This window comes from Cryptotermes secundus, unplaced genomic scaffold, assembly GCF_002891405.2.
Source record: "Cryptotermes secundus unplaced genomic scaffold, Csec_1.0 scaffold1342, whole genome shotgun sequence".
NCBI lineage: Eukaryota > Metazoa > Arthropoda > Insecta > Blattodea > Kalotermitidae > Cryptotermes > Cryptotermes secundus.
In genome coordinates, this window is record NW_019727421.1 from 11,137 (window position 1) to 29,067 (window position 17,931).

At 42.9% G+C, this 17,931-nt stretch overlaps 1 protein-coding gene across 1 annotated transcript in view; it reads left to right on the forward strand.

Annotated features, from left to right (window-relative positions):
- Positions 1-1,696, forward strand: part of LOC111864805 (tubulin beta chain) — a 12,051-nt gene extending 10,355 nt beyond the window's left edge. The window contains exon 2 of the mRNA XM_023852327.2: positions 442-1,696. Coding sequence (XP_023708095.1) covers positions 442-1,683 — 1,242 coding nt within the window. The 3' untranslated portion in view covers positions 1,684-1,696. The remainder of the gene's footprint in view (positions 1-441) is intronic.
- The last annotated feature ends 16,235 nt before the right edge of the window (positions 1,697-17,931 follow it).

Here is a 17,931-nt window from a genome sequence, read left to right on the forward strand (position 1 = left end):
GACAACACACGTCAACAACATCCCGAAGCAAAAAGATTGGGCCAAGCGGGAAAGAATTCTAGGGATTTTAAGAATTCTTACTTCAAATAACGAAACATAATTTTACAGAATTAACGACGAATCAAATAAGGAAGCTACTGTGGTGTGTGAAAAACTTTTAGTGAACCGACATTCTGGGTAATTTTAACTATTTGTAATTATTTTAATTAACTGGAACGTGGCTATCTTGGACAAAGTGAAGTTTTGTGTGTTGGTGATTTCTTTTTCTACTATAAATGCCTTTGATTATGGCTCCGTGGTGAGCCGAAACATGTAAGGCAGGTGCTGACGAGGTGGAAAACTTAAAAAAGTGTCACATTTGACGGAAGGAACTTGATTGTTGGATATATGTTTGACTGTTCGGTGAACCTCAATCTCACCTTATAATTTCTTTCTCTCCAGTTCTGGGAGGTCATCTCTGATGAGCATGGTCTTGACCAAACTGGCGCCTACCATGGTGACTCCGACCTACAACTTGAGAGAATAAATGTCTACTACAGTGAAGCATGTGGTGGAAATTATGTACCCCGCGCCATAATGGTGGATCTTGAACCCGGCACACTGGAATCTGTCCGATCCGGTCCTTTCGGTCAGATTTTCAGACCTGACAACTTCGTTTATGGTGTGAGTGGTGCTAGCAACAACTGGGCTAAGGGTCACTACACTGAAGGGGCTGAGCTGGTCGACCATGTGTTGGATGTGGTCAGGAAAGAAGCCGAGAGTTGTGACTGTCTTCAGGGTTTCCAGATGACTCACTCCTTGGGAGGTGGAACTGGTTCTGGCATGGGCACATTGCTTCTTTCCAACATCAGAGAGGAGTATCCAGACAGGATAATGTGCACGTACTCTATCATACCTTCACCAAAGGTATCGGACACTGTTGTGGAACCTTACAATACAACACTCTCTGTCCATCAGCTACTTGAAAATACTGATGAGACATACTGCATTGACAATGAGGCTCTCTATGACATTTGCTCCAGGACCCTGAAACTCACGACTCCCACATTTCATGATCTGAACCACCTAATTTCACTCACAATGTCTGGTGTGACCACTAGCCTCAGGTTCCCGGGTCAGCTGAATGCTGATCTCCGGAAACTTGCTGTCAACATGGTCCCATTCCCACGTCTCCACTTCTTCGTGCCAGGTTTCGCACCGCTCACATCCCGTGGTAACCAACAGTACCGAGCTCTCACAGTACCAGAGCTCACACAACAGATGTTTGACGCCAAGAACATGATGGCTGCATGTGACCCAAGGCATGGTCGTTACCTCACAGTTGCAGCTGTCTTCAGAGGACGCATGTCCATGAAAGAAATTGATGAACAGATGTTGAACATCCAGAACAAAAACACCAAGCACTTTGTTGAGTGGATCCCAAACAACGTGCTAACTGCCGTTTGTGATATCCCACCCAAAGGACTCAAGATGTCTGCAACCTTCATTGGTAACACCACTGCCATCCAAGAGGTATTCAAGCGGGTCTCAGAGCAGTTCACAGCCATGTTCAATCGCAAGGCTTACTTGCACTGGTACACTGGTGAGGGGATGGATGAGATGGAATTCACAGAAGCCCACTCAAATATGGATGACCTGGTGTCTGAGTACCAGCAGTACCAGGAAGTAAATGCCTTTGAGTAATTTGATGAGGAGAAGGGAGTTGAAGTTGACGAAAATTGAGCAAATAGAAACCCTTTCTTGTGTTGCCTCGATTTCTAATTTTTACTTTTGTTATAATACTTTGCTCCTCTCTCTGCAAGTATATATATATATATATATTAGCCTTGCATCTGGACAGTCAACTTATGGAAGCCCCTTAAAATATCTTACTGCATAAGCTATGTACCATTTGTTAATAATGAAAAGATTATCTCCTATTCTTAAAATTTTAGGAATGTTTATTTTACAATTTTCACTCTTTGGTTAATTATGGAATAACGATTTGGAGTAAAAGCAGTTCTATGAACAAGGTATTGCTAAATCAAAAAGGCATATTAAGAGGAGTTCATATAAAATTATTAGTTCTTTACACATTCTCTACATTTTAAGCATTTATACACATATTTAATTGTACTAGATTCTGCAACTACTCTGTCATTTTTGTACTGTGTATGTATTATTGCTTAATGTCTCTTTGCTCAAGTTTCACTGTGTAATGTACATCTACTTATATATATATATCATATTCACCTGTCGATGTAGGAATGCTAGATTAATGGAATCTGTATGTCTGTATGTATTCCTAAGTCAATGCTGCTGTAATGATAATCAGCCTATTTAATATACAGTTACTGCTTGCTCTGGGCAGAAAAAAATTTCTGTAAAGAAAGCAATATTTCATGTATTTTTAACTACACTCCGTAGTACATAGACAAAACTTTTTGCCTTATAAATGGATGTACCTAACTAAAATAGTGTTGGAGTTGAATAATTATTTGGGATTATTTGCTTGTTCCTTTAAAACTGGCATATGATATGTTTTCTGAATTTGATTAAAATGGATGCAATGTTGTACTTTTGTCTTACATTGAGCACCTTGAGCCATTTTCCTTCTTCATAGGTTATTTTGCCTTAAGCTGATTATGAGCTGCATTCTGTACTACAATTCAATTTCTTCTCTTTTTTTTTCATCTCTGTCCATAAATTTATAATATGGCATATAACTGTCCCCTTAGTGCCCGTACGTTGGTCTCCACTTTCATCCGCCGCTTCCTTGTTGCTGTCTGGTTCAGGGTAGGGTGTGGGATTACTCTGAATTTGAATTTTGTATGGGCGTCAGTGGACTTGGGTGAAATCCACGAATTTGTCAGAGGGAAAACAAAGGGGCAACGTGGATAGGCGGGCGCTTGTGGTTCCAACTGCTCAGAGGGTAGGACAACATTCTGCCTCAGGACGACTTCTGGGCCTTGCTGACACGAGGAGATAGAGAACACTTAAAACACGCACTTTACGAACACTGTTGCTCTTTATTGTAGACGTGAACCAGAATTACACATTACAAGGCTGTAGCACTTTTGAATTGGTGTATCGGACTTGGCCAACACCGATTTAACGTCTAGGAGGTTACTCCTGTTACTTCCTTTAGGCCACTGACTGCTCTGGAGAGGCAGAAGTCCTGACGGAAATCGGGAAGGCCTGGTTTCCCCTACTCTGAAATTTTGCTGATTGGCTGAACCTAAAATTTGTTGTGTTACTCTCATTTACATTCTGCCAATCTCTAACAAGATCCATGCAAATTTGGGCCTAAGGACAACACGGCCCTTCTGACAGCTCTCAAATAAATTAAGATACAGCAACGACCGCTCGGTACGCCCCTCCGAAAATTATTGCGACTCTGTCAAGTCTCAAAATTTCAAAGACTCACACCGCCGAAGTTAAGCATTGAAATTCCAAGAAGACGCAGCGGGAAACTTCCAGCCCCATCTGGGGATTTCAAGTGACCTGCAGCTCGCTTGTCCCTCAGAAAGACCAGATCTCGTACTTGGAGTCTGCTGGTGCTGAGGTGTATTGCGTTTCATCGTTTGTTAACAGTAATATAGTTCGTCTACATGTAGTACATTATAATTAAGAATGTAAATCAACAACTTTGCTGAGGTTCCTGCACGGTGCGGTTACACGCCCCAAACGAGTTTTGTTCTCGATCGAGACTCGATTCGAACTCAAGACTCTCTTGCTTGCCGGTGAACTCCCGCTTAACTATATATCTAAGTATGCTAAACATCTAAGCCTAATGTAAATGTCTATTTTCCTCTACTCCCTACTTTCAAACTTTCTTGCTTAAGTACTAAATTTACAATTTGAAATTTGAATTATCACAACAATTATTGATATTACCACTGTCACTTCGTGTCTTTCAGTTCATTTTTTCTTGGATTTGGATGCTTGTGTGTTTTGTTTTCCTTTGAACTTTATACTTGCTGCACAATTCACTGGAAGGGGGGATGTCTAGCTTGTTGTTTCCTAATTTGTTGTCATCCGGTCTTCCTCTGACCCTGTCTCTTTCTTTTTTAGAGCCTAGTCTGATCAGCTCTTCTACTCTCATATTCCTTACTCACTCACTCTTTTTCTAGGCGAATGACTTTCATTTAAATATCTTTCCATGTTGGGTTCTTTAAACTTCGAGTGAACAACACAAAACCAAATTCTTGGTGCACATTACTGTGATTACATTGCCTTTCTCCCTCACTCACACTTTCATTCACACTTTGTCTCCTGCCAAGTTTTTCTTCCTCGCCATATCACGAATTTCTATGTGCACAAATTTGGAACTGGGATGTGCTACTCGTGTAATTCCCGTATAACGCGATTACATACAAATTCTAGATATCACTCAATCAAGATTCTTAGGCTCTGAAAAACTTTGATAGACTGGTCCGCAAACGTTGGCGAATGAACCAAAATGTCATCTACATATTGTCAAGTGTTTAGTTACCGAAGACCCCGTTCGGATTGTTAATTGGTTTATTTAACAACCTACCAGTCTCGGATACAATTAATTATAACACTGTTGGGGGGTTTCACACTTTATAGCCCTATTCGCAATAATCAATTCACTCTGTCCTCAGTAGTCTGCATTATTAATTACGATACGGGAGCTATACAAGTGTCACTGAATCACACACTCCCTGTTACTCAGTTATCACAAGCTATCCCTGATTATCACACGCGTCCGGTTCTTCTTTCCGCGCCGCTGCCTTGCGAACTGTCTTCGGCGGCGGCTAAACTTTAACGCGTTCAATGCTGGTTTGAGAACTCACTTCGGCGGCTGATACACTTTTAACTTGTCACTGCTGACTGGGGAAATATCTTCGGCCGCTGATACGCTTTAACTGCCTCCGGCGGCTGTGTAGTTCCCTTATATATAGTCGCAGCGCTTGCCTGTTACGTAATGAGTACCGGTGTTGCCTGACGCCGTGTCGACAGCGGCGTTGCGTGCCATGTCACAGTGCGGTTGGTGGGGACGGAACGCTGACTCTCCCGCCAGGTCACCGTGGCCAGAGCTGCCACGTCACTGCTGGGAAGGGAGAGGGTGTCCTCCATTGCGCAACATATCACACTATGTTACCATATTTTCTAGGTTGGCCCCATCGAACGCTAATTTAATAGCTCGTACAAGGGCGGGTAACGAATTTCGGAAACCTTAAAGCAACAGTTTGTATTGGTGCACAGTTGAATCGAACAGGAATGCCGTGTAACTTCGGGACGCTTCATGGAGCTCTATCTACAGATAGGCAGACGATAAATCCAGGGAAGTGAGTACCTGGCTCCATGGAATCTTTGTAATAATTCACTGATAGGGGAACTCCTTTCGTGCTCAGGGACGGTGAATTGGTTGACCTTTCGTGCGTCCAGACAGATGCGAACGCCACCTCCTTTCTTTGTTACTACAGCACAGGTGATGTGCTAACTTCAATAATGCCATCCCCTAGCATTTGATTTAATCTGTTCTCGTAGAGATGGGCGCAGCGCAAAGAGAATAGGTCTAGAAAATCCGATAATTGGCCGGTCGTCTTCCACCGGGAACTGATAGGTAAAGAGATGGCATCTCCCAGGTTTGTTTGTCAAGTGCTCTTTATACCGGAGTAAAACCTGGTAAAGTTCACTTTGTTCTTCAGTTGACAGATTTGTCACTTGCCCAACCAATGAAGATAAATCGGTTGCTTGCAATGCTCTGGGATCAGGGAGTGGGGACTTAGTTTTAGATGGGTCGACCATGTGGCAGTGCCGTCGTTACAGACTTTACATCTAACGCTGCGTTAGTAATGGTACTCAGACAAGCAGGAACTCTGCTGCGGGGGCTACTTATGCAAGCTACCACATTAATCGGATCATTCTCTCTTTGGTCACCCACCGTGCGTACTCTGCTACTGGGTGAGGGAACGCGTTGTCCCTTCCTAAATGACGTGGTCCTTTGTCTATCCGCAGACCTGGTCCAGAGCTGTCTGAGGCCTCACTGACTTGTGTGGTCTGGTAGGGTGGGAATTCCTCGTAGTTGTCAGCTGCCCTGACAAGGAAAGTAGGGGTGGCCTGATCAGCTGATTGGTTACTGGGTCGCTGACCTGCATACAGTTGCTTTGTGTAGTTAACTTCCCTGATAAACCTTCGGTCATCGCTGTAAGCCTTGGCTCGTCCTGCCTTAGGGGAAAATCTCTGCTCCCCACTTATGCCCTCGCGTACATAAGTAAACGTTTCCGAATCAAATTTATTCGGAATCCATATTCTTTCAGGAATCGACAACCTATAATGGTGTCGTTGGCCAATTGAGATGATATCATGAAGATGGTTTCGAACACATCGTGGCCTATCGAAAATTCGAGTAGGGCCTGCCGACGAATCTGCTTAGATCGCCTGCCAAAAGCTGTCACAAGAATCACATTCTTGACGGCTAGTACCGGAATCTCTAACTCTGTTCTGGTGAGCTCCTCATAGACTCTTTCAGACAGGAGATTGACCTCACTGCCAGAATCTACGTTTGCGATGACGTCAAACCTGATAAACTAATGGTCATTTGAGGACTACTGATTAGTTTCGCCTCATTGATGAAAAGCACTACACAACCTGTAGTCTCGTCTGACTTCACGACCTGTTCTGGTTCCGAATCGTCCTCGCTACTGGGTTCGTTGCTTGGAAGATGTGCCTTGGGTGGACCTAGATATAAATGGGTCTTAATGGTGGGGGCCACTCGGTCCGAAATGGTTCCGTCCATTAGTTTCCCGTACGTTGATCGTTGCTGTTAGTTGGATCCTGATACCCGTGGGAAGGGGAAACATTCGGGTTAAGGGGGCCGGAGCTTCCGCCTGAAAATTCTCCTCCCCTCCTTGGGTCATGATTTCGATAGTTGCCACGCCGGTTACTGTGTGACCGGCGTCGGGGCTGCTGGTACTGTACTTGTGGTACCTGTGACTGGGTTTGACCCCTGTGGTCGTTTCTTGGTGGATTAGCCCCCTGCCTTGAAGCATTTTGGTGATGGGATTGAGGTGGGGAGCTGGGTCGTTGGAAACTTTCCGACGCCTCCATGATTTCAATACGCTTAAGCAAATCTAGCGTTTCCTCAACAGTGCACAGCTGACTGGTGAACATGGTTCGCTGCACAGATATTGGGAAATGGGACTTATTCGCTTCAATGAAATCTGCGTCAGAGGGCCTGGGATCGAGGTACGAAGCCACAGTTGCGTACTTCAAAAAATGCGCAAGCATTTCCTCCAGTTGGGTGGTCGCACTAGGAAGGGGACCTTGGGCACTGCTTTTAGCCACTTCTGCCTGCGTTTACACTGTTTCTGTTTGTTCTGCTAGCTCCTGTTCCTGGGGGTAGGTGGGGTTCGGTCCTACTGTTTCACCCACACTTCCTAAGTCTCCCTCTGGTTCAGTGGGACTCGTGGACGTATTCTCACCTGCCGGTGAACTCTGGATGTCCATCTGAGTCTCTACTGTGCAGCTTCTCAGCGTTCGACTCTCCATTTTTGCGTTTCGTCACTAACCTTTGTGAGTAGATCGCTGACCTTGTGTGCGGCGTTTGTGCTGTAGGATGGGTAGCTCCTGGCTCCGTCCGTCTTAACTCCTCCATATTTTGGATTTATGTTTGTGACGTTGTGTTGTGCTGTTTTCCCTCCTCTTGGTCTCGTGCTTGCGAAGACGATGTCGCGCCCGCGTTGGCTGCGCCACTTTATATAACCGTTCAGTGAGACGTCAAGCCTCACAAGTTGGACGCCACTTATAACTCGCCGTCACGTTCGCCTTTGCGTGGTCTCCACTTTCATCCGCCGCTTTCTTGCTGTCTGATTCAGGGTATGGTGTGGGATTACTGTGAATTTGAACTTTGTACGGGCGCCAGTGGACTTGGGTGAAATCCACGAATTTGGAACGGGGAAAACAAAAGGGGGACGCGGATAGGCGGGGGTTTGGGGTTTAGACTGCTCAGACGGTAGGACAAGATTCTCAATTTTGTATCAACTTTTGTTAACAGTAATACAGTTCGTTTACATGTAGTATAGTACATTGTAATTAAGAATGTAAATTAATAACATTGCTGAGGTTCCTGCATGGTGTGGTTACACTTAGCACCCCATTCTCAAGCACCCTCAGACTGTGTTTCTACTCTAATGTGAGACTAACACAGACACTCTAGAAATCTGAACCCACACAGTAAGTTTATTCTATGGCTGAAACACAAAATGCAGGGGCAGTCATATCCCATATAAGTGTTCATGAAGCTGAACCTTATAAATAGCCTTTCTGAGCTTTTCAGATTAAACACAAAACAGTTAATTTCTCATATATAGCTCTAGTGATCTCAAATATAACAGCATCAACTACAGGATGTACCATCATAAACAGTACTTCAGAGGCTTGGAAACATTAAGAGCTCTAACGTAAACAATAAATGTCTCCCCTTCCTCAATGATGGATTCAACATTTCCCCTCGATTATGACTAAAAATGCTGACGCTGTAGTTTCCTGGGATGTGACACTGGTAGTCTGGTAAATGGTCACCGATACTTTGGAGTAACGCAGTGCCTTCATTACACCAATAACATCTTACCTTCTCAGGAGTGACATTCTTGTTCAGAATGACATATGTTACTATGCTCATGAAGACAGCAAGCCTTCTTCCAGTTAAACATCCAAAACATAACAGAATGCCTTCCACATAGGATGAAGCCCTTATAACTTGGATTTCTTTTCTGAAATCATTCAAATAGCATTTGTTTGTCCATTACTTCTCAATTATGAATATACTGTGACATGCCCACTCAAGGTCAGAACTGTGGAGCCAGAGAACATGTCCATCGCTAGGCAATGGATCTGTAAACACATTTCCACAGCAATAAAATCACATGACCGCTTCAACAGTTACACACGCAACAATAAAGGTACTGTTGGAGGCGGTGTTCTCTGTTGGGTCCATGCTGAGGCTATATACCGGGAAATAAAATGACTGCTGAAGACAAAGCAGACTGAGAAGACAGAGGGAATGCTGTAATGAAGTGTAGAGTGCGTGAATTCACCATGGTGCTATAACTGTACTTACAGTTTGTAACAGTCCAGTAAATCAAAACCCCATTTTCTAGTCATTTAAACAGATGACAATATAATTATTTTAAATGTGAGATGTTTTATGAACAAATCAGCAGCTCTGCACAACACAACAAACCAGACACTATCTTCATATAAAACACTGTCACTTGCAGAAACACAGAACTCAAGTCAGACATGGGTGCCCATAGATATGAAACCATAGCAAACAGCATCTTCAATAGTGAACTGTCATGCCACACTGTGAGAATAAAGCATAAAAATTCATGCCACTTTCTTGGACTGCCAAAAATGTGTGTATGTTTGTAGTGAAGCAAAATGTTGAGAGACCAAGGACATTTTGCAATAAATGTGTCAGAACCAGAGAACTGCCCATGGTTCCAGACTCTGCAAAGCTGAAAGTTGTAAGAAGTTAAAAAAATGTGTAACATTACTCTGTATTACCCTTCTAGTATTATTAGAATATATAAATAAAATTGGATATAATGAACTCAAGAAATACTTAAGTTAGGAGACATACCAAGTGCATCAACAATTGTGTTGCTGGAGACAAGTTACCAGACAGTTAGTAATGGTACAGTGTTACAATTATTTGCTCTTAGGAAAACAGGTTTCAGTAAAATGTGTGCAGCAATGGCTCCAGACTGGAGCCAGTGTGGAGCCTGTGGTGCTGAACACTGCAGTTCTCACGTAATACCAGAGAGTACGGCATCTCCTAACGCAGGGAAAACAGTTAAAATATTATCATCTTGAAGCAGTATGTCAGGGGTGTGCATGCCATGTAGTATACATACTATATAAATATGTACTATATCTGACATAAATGCTAATTCCATGTGCACTTACTTGATACTCAATTAGATCTGTATGAAATCTGTGCAGATCTGTCTGTGTTTAGGAGGGGTTGTGCAAAGATACCCAGGTCATTATCAAATTTCTTAAAATATTCAATGATTTCCAAGCAGAGCTCATGAAGGCTACCATCCTATTGCATACATTTCTGCCATAGGACGTCACTGCCAGTGCCAACACAATACCTTCTTCTTGTGGAGAACTTATTATTCAAGTATATATTCTATGTTAAATCTGCTGGAAATAACCTCACCTTAACCTTAACGGATTTCGAAGCCGTCAAGTCCCATCTATCCAACAACAGTCTTTCATATTTTACGTTCTTTTCTAAGTCCTTAAACCCATAAAGGCCGTAATCCGTCATCTCCCTCACAATACCCCTGCGGAGGATTAATCTGATGGACTGGTGACCCTGGGATTTGATGTGGCCAGCGTGAAACAGATGACAAACATCCGCGGGTCGCCTTCAGACGAAAGGATAGCAAGAAACCTTCTGCTCTTCCTTGTCACCCTTCCCCGGACTGCAAAATCACAAAAAAATTCCATCTTCAAAGCCTTTGAAACATTTCCATTCTGGTTGAGGCATGTAGAGCACAGAGTGGCCTTACGCAGTGTCACAATTTCCAAGAGTTCGGCCACGTCTGGGCCAATTGTAAACAACTTTCCCGTTGCATGTGGTGCGGGGGTGGTCACCTGCAAAAAGAGTGTCCTGAGAAGGAGAACGCTGCCTCCACTCTAGCTTGCTAAAATTGCGAATTGAGGGAAGGAGAGATGCCCCATCCCGCCAACTATCGGGGCTGCAGACACACGAGCGAAGAACTGCAGAGGAGGAAATCGCAGAGAGCACCCAAAACTTCGACGGGAAGGTTGTTCTCTTCGAATATCGTTACTCCTGAAATCTCCTTCGCGGCAGAGCTCCGTGGCAGCACATCGCAGGAGCAACGACCTGAGGCTCTCCAAGTTCCAGTGGCATTCCCACAAAAAGTCACAAAACTGAGAGTCCCGGTCCTTGTACAGGAACAAAAACACATGTCAGTCAACTCAGGCTACTCATTTAAACAGTCAATCTCTCTACAATATGTTGAGAGTAGTGACTGTAGTACAGCATATTATGACAGAGGTCAGTGGTGCAGTGTCCGAAGAGGAAAAAATAATGGCCATTACCAAATTGTTTTAAGCCTAATGAAACATAATGGCCACTAGAGGTCATAGGCCCCTCAAAGTCATAGCATTTAATGGGAACGGCATTGGGGGCAGCGCTATGAGCTCTGTAAACAGCTGCAAGACCTACACGTAGATGTGGCCCTGTTTTCAGAGACATATCTGAAACCTCATGAGAGGTTCTTTATTCCAAATTACCACTTTTATAGAATCGACCGACAGTAGGGGAGAAAGGACGGAACTGCCGTTGCAATAAGAAAAGGCATTCCCCACAACCATGTAGACCTAACACCCATTGTTTCAGTAGGAGCGACAGGGGTCTGCATACAAATTGGTAATAGCGAAGTGCTGCTTGCAGCTGTTTACAATTCTCTAGGCAAAGCCAGGAGTGATGCTGACATCACTGAGCTCTTAAGCTTCAGACGAAAGTTTATTTTGGCAGGTGATTTTAATGCTGAGAACCCATTTTGGAATAGCAGAGTTTCAAACCCCTCAGGTTTCAAACTTATGGATTTATTTGATATGGGTGAATTCGAAATCTCAGCATCACTGTGCCCCACTCATTATTCCCCTGCGGGAAATGGTGACGTGCTAGACATTGTGTTCACCAAAATATCAGAGTGTCAGATGTCATCGTCTCTGATAGTTTGGACTCAGATCACCTACCAATATTATTTCACATACTGGATCACGTTAAAATTATCAACCTTTCGGTACCCATTGAAAAAATTAGAGATTGGGAGCGGTTTCAAAGCCTCGCTTCTGAATTAATATCACCTAATCTAGAAATTAATTCGGGGGTAGAAGCCGATAAAGCGGCACGCGACTTTGCAGCCTCTATTGCTTCGGCATATAGGCTGTCGACAAGTAAAGTTACACTTTCGGACTTAAACAACGAACTTCCTGGTCTAGATCGTTTGATTAAATACAAGCAGAAGCTATGAAAACTGTGGCAAGAGACCAGGGATCCAGCGTGTAAAACGGCAGTCATTTGGGTCACCAAATCAATCAGGCGAATGACCCGTAAAAAGGCACATGAACGTTGAGAAACAAAAATAAGTAATGCTGAAGTCACACCTTAGTGTATATGGCCCATTGCGAAATCTCTCCTTCAGAGAGACGGACCAAGGGCACCAACTGCTTTTCATGGTTCTTCTGGCCTAAAATTTCATCCTTCTCTAAAAGCCAACGAAATTGCCGACTGTTTGGAAATTCAGTTTACGCCACATGACCTGTGCGACGAAAACCGTGATGAGCGGGTGGAGGCTAGAGTTGGAGCTCTGCTGGAAGCCGTGGATGAAAAACCCCCTCTAAGGATCAGACCATGTGACGTTCAGAAGTTAATAAAATCCCTGAAATTAAAAAAGGCATGTGGAATTGACGGCATCCCAAATGAATGCCTCAGGCACCTTCCAAGGAGACCATTGGTTCATCTAACTCACTTATTCAATCACTGTTTTCGGCTCTCTCATTTTCCAAATACTTGGAAGGAAGCAAAAATAATAACTTTAACTAAACCGAGTAAAGGCCCGAAATTTCCTCAAAATTTACGTCCGATCCGCCTCCTGTCCACGACAGGAAAACTATTCGAAAAAGTAATTTTGAAATTCCTCCGTAAACATACTGAAGAAAGAGACCTGCTCAACGCAAATCAATTTGGTTTTCGTGCACGTGACAGCACGACATTGCAATATATGAGGCTGGCGGACCATGTGACCCTTAATTTCTACAATAAAATGTCTACGGCTGCAGTGTTCTTGGAAATCGAAAAAGCCTTTGGTAGCACGTGGCACGCAGGCTTGCTGTTTAAGTTATCAAATTGGAATTCTCAAACAATTTGACCAAGCTTATTGGGTCCTTTCTTTCTAAACGTAAATTCATGGTCTCGGATGAAGGCGAAATGTCAACGCCAAGAGAAATGTAATCAGGGGTGCCACAATGTTCTGTACTTTCCCGTATTCTTTTCAACTTGTACATAAATGATGCCCCCCAAACAGATTGTGTTCTCCTGGCCCTCTTTGCGGACTACACCTGTCTATATGCGACAGATCGCAAGGAGGATTTTATTGTTAGAAAGCTGCAGCGCGTTCTCAGCTCAATGAATCCCTATTGCGATCGCTGGTATATAAAAATTAATGAAGATAAAACTCGGGGGGTCTACTTCTCTCGTGGTCGTCGACCTCCTTAGTCTTGTCTTACACTAAATGGAAGAAATATTCCAATTGTAAATAGTGCAAAATATCTGCGTGTAATCTTCGTTAAGAGAGTGACTTGGAGTTTACACATAGAAATGATCGAAGCCAAGGCCTTCCGAACATTCATTAGAGTGTATTCCCTATTCAAAAATGAGCGATTGAGCGCCAACATTAAACTAACCATCCATAAAGCTCTTATTATATCCGTAATGACTCATGCTTGTCCCGCCTGGGAGTTTGCGGCAGACACTCATCCATTGAAATTGCACTGACGTAGCTGACGCAAGTATCCTACGATCACGCCGCAAGCCTCCTGTGACCACAAGTCTACAGCGACCAGGCAGCGAACGCAGCTCCAGCAACCGGCCGAGTCAACCCTTTCTACCAGCACATTCGCAGCGGAACGAACTTCCCGTAGAGGGCCAGACAACGTTGAACATTCGACATGTATTCCGTGTTCTGCTATTTTGTAAATTCAGTTTAAACAATTCAATATATACAAGTGTTAAGTATTTCAAGTGTTTGTCATATCAAAAATCGACGATCCCACAAATTTAATCAAATATACAAAATCTTTATAATGGCAGTCCCTTTAAAGTAAATTGTATTATTTTCAAATCTGAAGAAGTCCATCGTGTAAGGAAGCCCACTAATTTCCTTTTTAATGTTCTGTGGTGTATTTTGTCGTTACTTCAATGACAACCCACTTCGTTGGAAAGTTTGTAGGTCCTGAAAACGACGGTTGGCTGCTGGGATGTTTGGCCGTTGAAGTAGCTCGGCGTGCGCCGGTAGAAAGGGATGTGGGTTGCGGTGTGTTGAGGCGTCTGAGTAAGTTGACTGGCAGCAGTGCGGCCGTTGCTTGAGGTTGCTTGGTTGCTTGGTTGCTTGGTTGCTGGAAAAGCATTGCTTGCCGAGCGCGGTCGCAGGAGTGGAGACGCGGTAGCTACGCCAGTTGCTCAGTGTGTCGGGCATGACCACCGGCGAAACGAGGCGGGCGAGTTGCCCAGTGAGTCAGGTGTGACCGCCGGACAGCCGAGGCAATCGTGCCTGGCGCAGCGAAGTGCCTATACCTCCGAAGATCAAGCGCTGTCGACGAAATGTGCTGTTTGTAGACTGCTTGTAGACTGATGTGGAACTAACTGTAGAATGACTGACTTGCAGAGCAGAGCAGAAACTTACTGCCGACAATCAGCCGGCACGGTCACCCTTGGCATCGGGCCCCGTCTGGTACCCATAGCCATATTTTTGTTCTGGGTGTAGACTTTTTTATCTCTCTATTAGATGGTCCTCCTTGACAATAAAGGAGAGAGAGGTCTTTTTTTAATCGGTGTTCACTTGCTACACCCAGGGCTTGATGTGGGGAGGGATGCGGCGGGATGGTATTCGGGTTCTTTTCTAAATGGCTTAAAAGCATCCCGTTACTTCTTTGGCAGTAAATGCAATGTACAATACATTTTTTGTTGTTGTTATCTGTTTCTGTACAGGCTACTCCCCTGCGTCGTCTGACTAAATTTTGCTTTCGTGTGTTATTGTTTGAAGCACCCGAGAATGCACAGTCCCACATCACATTTCTCGCACTTCGTCTGAACACGTTTCCTCTTTCCACGTGCAGAACAAACACGGCATTTCATTTCTCATGGCACAAGAGGTCGGCCAAAGATGTCGGTTGGCCTCCTCTAGACGAAATGCTGTGGATGACAGAGCAGGAGGTCAACCTAATGGGCGTTGTGGTTGGGAGCGACTCATTACAGCATGTTCCAGCATGTTGCGCATAAGGGTAAGACGAAGGTCCCTATATGACAGTTTCGCACCGCAGAATGATAACAGGACGAAACTGTTCAGAATCGTCAGATCCAGTAAATGGAAGACGCTTGTTTTGCAGCAATAAGGGGTTTTCAAAGAATGTATGGGGCAGGCAATTTTCCTTTGTATCAACTTCCGCCAAATACCCTGAATAAGCTGAGAAACTTGTGAAGATAGAAATATATAGGCTTATGGCCAGCACACTTTTATGGCATGGGGTTTCTGCTAACAAGCCCAAGTGTTAAAAACAGGAAAGATTTTATACTGCAGAACTGTTGTGTGTAGGAGCGGAAAAATTTTATACTGCAAAACTGCTGTGTGAAGAGTTTTTAGTTAATTCCATTCATTTATCATAAAAACTATATTAGATAGTGCAATTCCAAATAAAACGCTCAAGCTCTCTAAGTGGTCCTGGCATTTAAACGTATAGCAGGAACGTGGATATAAACCCCTGCAAGCAGCGGGCATTTAAACAAACCCCGGTCAGCTAGCTTTACCTGCGTTTCAAAACTTCTGCGGTTAAAGGTTAAGGAAAGATTCATTTTCGTATTCTTAAGACCGATAATAAATTATACAATGTCGGAAACAGTTTGTCCTTCTCTTGCCTTGCATCCCATCCCATCCCATCCCATCCCAATGCTGAGGTGTCCTGTCTCCAACATAACAGTTGTTTACAACAAAATTTTAAGCTTTTCTATTTTTGATGTCACGTCTGAATTCTTAGTTATTTTATTGAAAATGAAAACACAATATCTTGGCAGAAAATGAGGTACACATTTCCCACTCCCTCCTACTTCATTGGACAGAAATAAATTTGGTGTTGAAATAGCATAGTCGGCAAACTACAATACAGTTATGACGGGTACAGGCTGTATTCTCACATCCGGTAATACATATATAAACTTGTAGAATAATGTGAGAACCCATCCCATTTAAGCGATGGGTCAGACGTTTACAATAAATAATCACAAAAGTTTCTATTGTTGATGACACGTCCCAGCCGTAAGGACACACATATTTTATTCTATTCCAATCAACGGGAATTTAGCCAGAAATTTTAAAGGGGGGGGGTCCTTGGGTTGATCTTTGCTTCAATGACAGAAACTGCACGAAATGTTATTTTAGTTCAGCATCAGTTTTCATTTATCGGTGAAAATGGAGAAATGGATAATTCGCAGTAAGAAACCCAAGTTAATTGATAGTGGCAGTAATGAACCGTGTGCAACTGTAAGTAAAAGTGAAACAATTGTAAGTTCCATCCACTGCAACGAAGACGAAACCACCGTATGTGTGAATACAGCTGCAATAGTTAAAGAGCGTGACTCAAAATCAGGTGCATGAAAATGACGTTAATTATTTCCCTAATTACTGGACACAAGATCAATGGCTAGAAAAAAAATATACGAGTGGTTGACAATTAGTAAACAAGGGATAGGCTGTACAACATGTAAATTAGTGGGAACTCTAGGGCCTGCAAAAACACAAATTTTGAAATTATCTAGTGAGTGGTGAGAAGGTAGGGTCAAGGAATATGGTGAAGCAAAAGAGAAGAAACAACAGTCGATTAGGAAGAAACTGTCTTGTCATAAACTATCGGCAGCTCATGTTAAAGCTAGTGACTTTTTATGCCTTGCTAAAAAAGAAACAATTGAATGTCTGAATGTTAAAACACAAGAAAAACAATACGTTACACTTGTCGCATATTTAGGACTCTTATCAAATAGCGAAAATGAACTGTCCCATGACAGATAGCAGTTTTGATTGATTTACAAGAACTAAATGGTTTAGCTATGGGGCGTATCTTGCAGTCTAATCATGGGTGAACTGATATTTGTGAGCATATAGCAGATGAAATGAGAAAGAAACTTGTTAAATATATTATTGATAATGATCTTAAGATAGGTTTCATGATTGGTGATATCATTTCACGGATTTCACAAGTGAATTTTTATCACGAAATTGGATTTCATTTGCTTGTGATGGGGCCTCTAATTTACTTGGAAGGCATGCAGGTGTTGCACAACTTTTGCTCCAAATGTATCCTCAATTGATTGTTTGGCATTGTAGTAATCATCGATTAGAAATACCCAAATGTTCACCACTAGAGCTTCACACGAATCGACGGGAAGTAGTAACACAACATGGTCAAACAGGGACAAATACAGTCAGTTACTGGACAACTTGAAAATAATGGATAAGGCTAAGTGGGTAAAATGTCAAGATCCATGTTTTGCTGATAAAGAGATTAGGGAACTCGCTGAGTCATTTATGGTGTGTAAGAAAACTTCAGTTCATTGATTCCATGAATATTACATGAATATAATGAATGGTGACGACATGTATCAGTATCCTGATGAACGAAAGCCGTTGATTGCAGCTGCAAAGACTATTATTATTTCAACTGCAGAGTATGAGCGTACAATCAGCAACATGAACAACATTATTTCAACCATCCGTAGCTCGATGCTTTTAACAGCATCTAGTTTAAAGTTTATTTCATCAGTGGGACCCACTCTTAGTGCTTTCGATGCAGAATATTATGTAAAACAATGGCTAAAGAAAGGACGTCGACATGCAGATTACCAGTCCTGTGCAGCCCCTGCAGATAAAAGATCAGTGACTTCAGAAAGCAATGAAAACATCTGGAAAATATTCTAAAGATAAGTACTCGTAATGCATGTGTGACTTTATTTTAACGCATGCCATTTAAACTACTGTAATATGTTTGTAGGTCTTAGATGGAACATAGACTATATACATCACTCGGTATATTTTCATAATTTATGTCTATGAATTAAAAGAGGAAAACCATCCCGGTTCTATTTTCATTCCACCTCAAGCACTG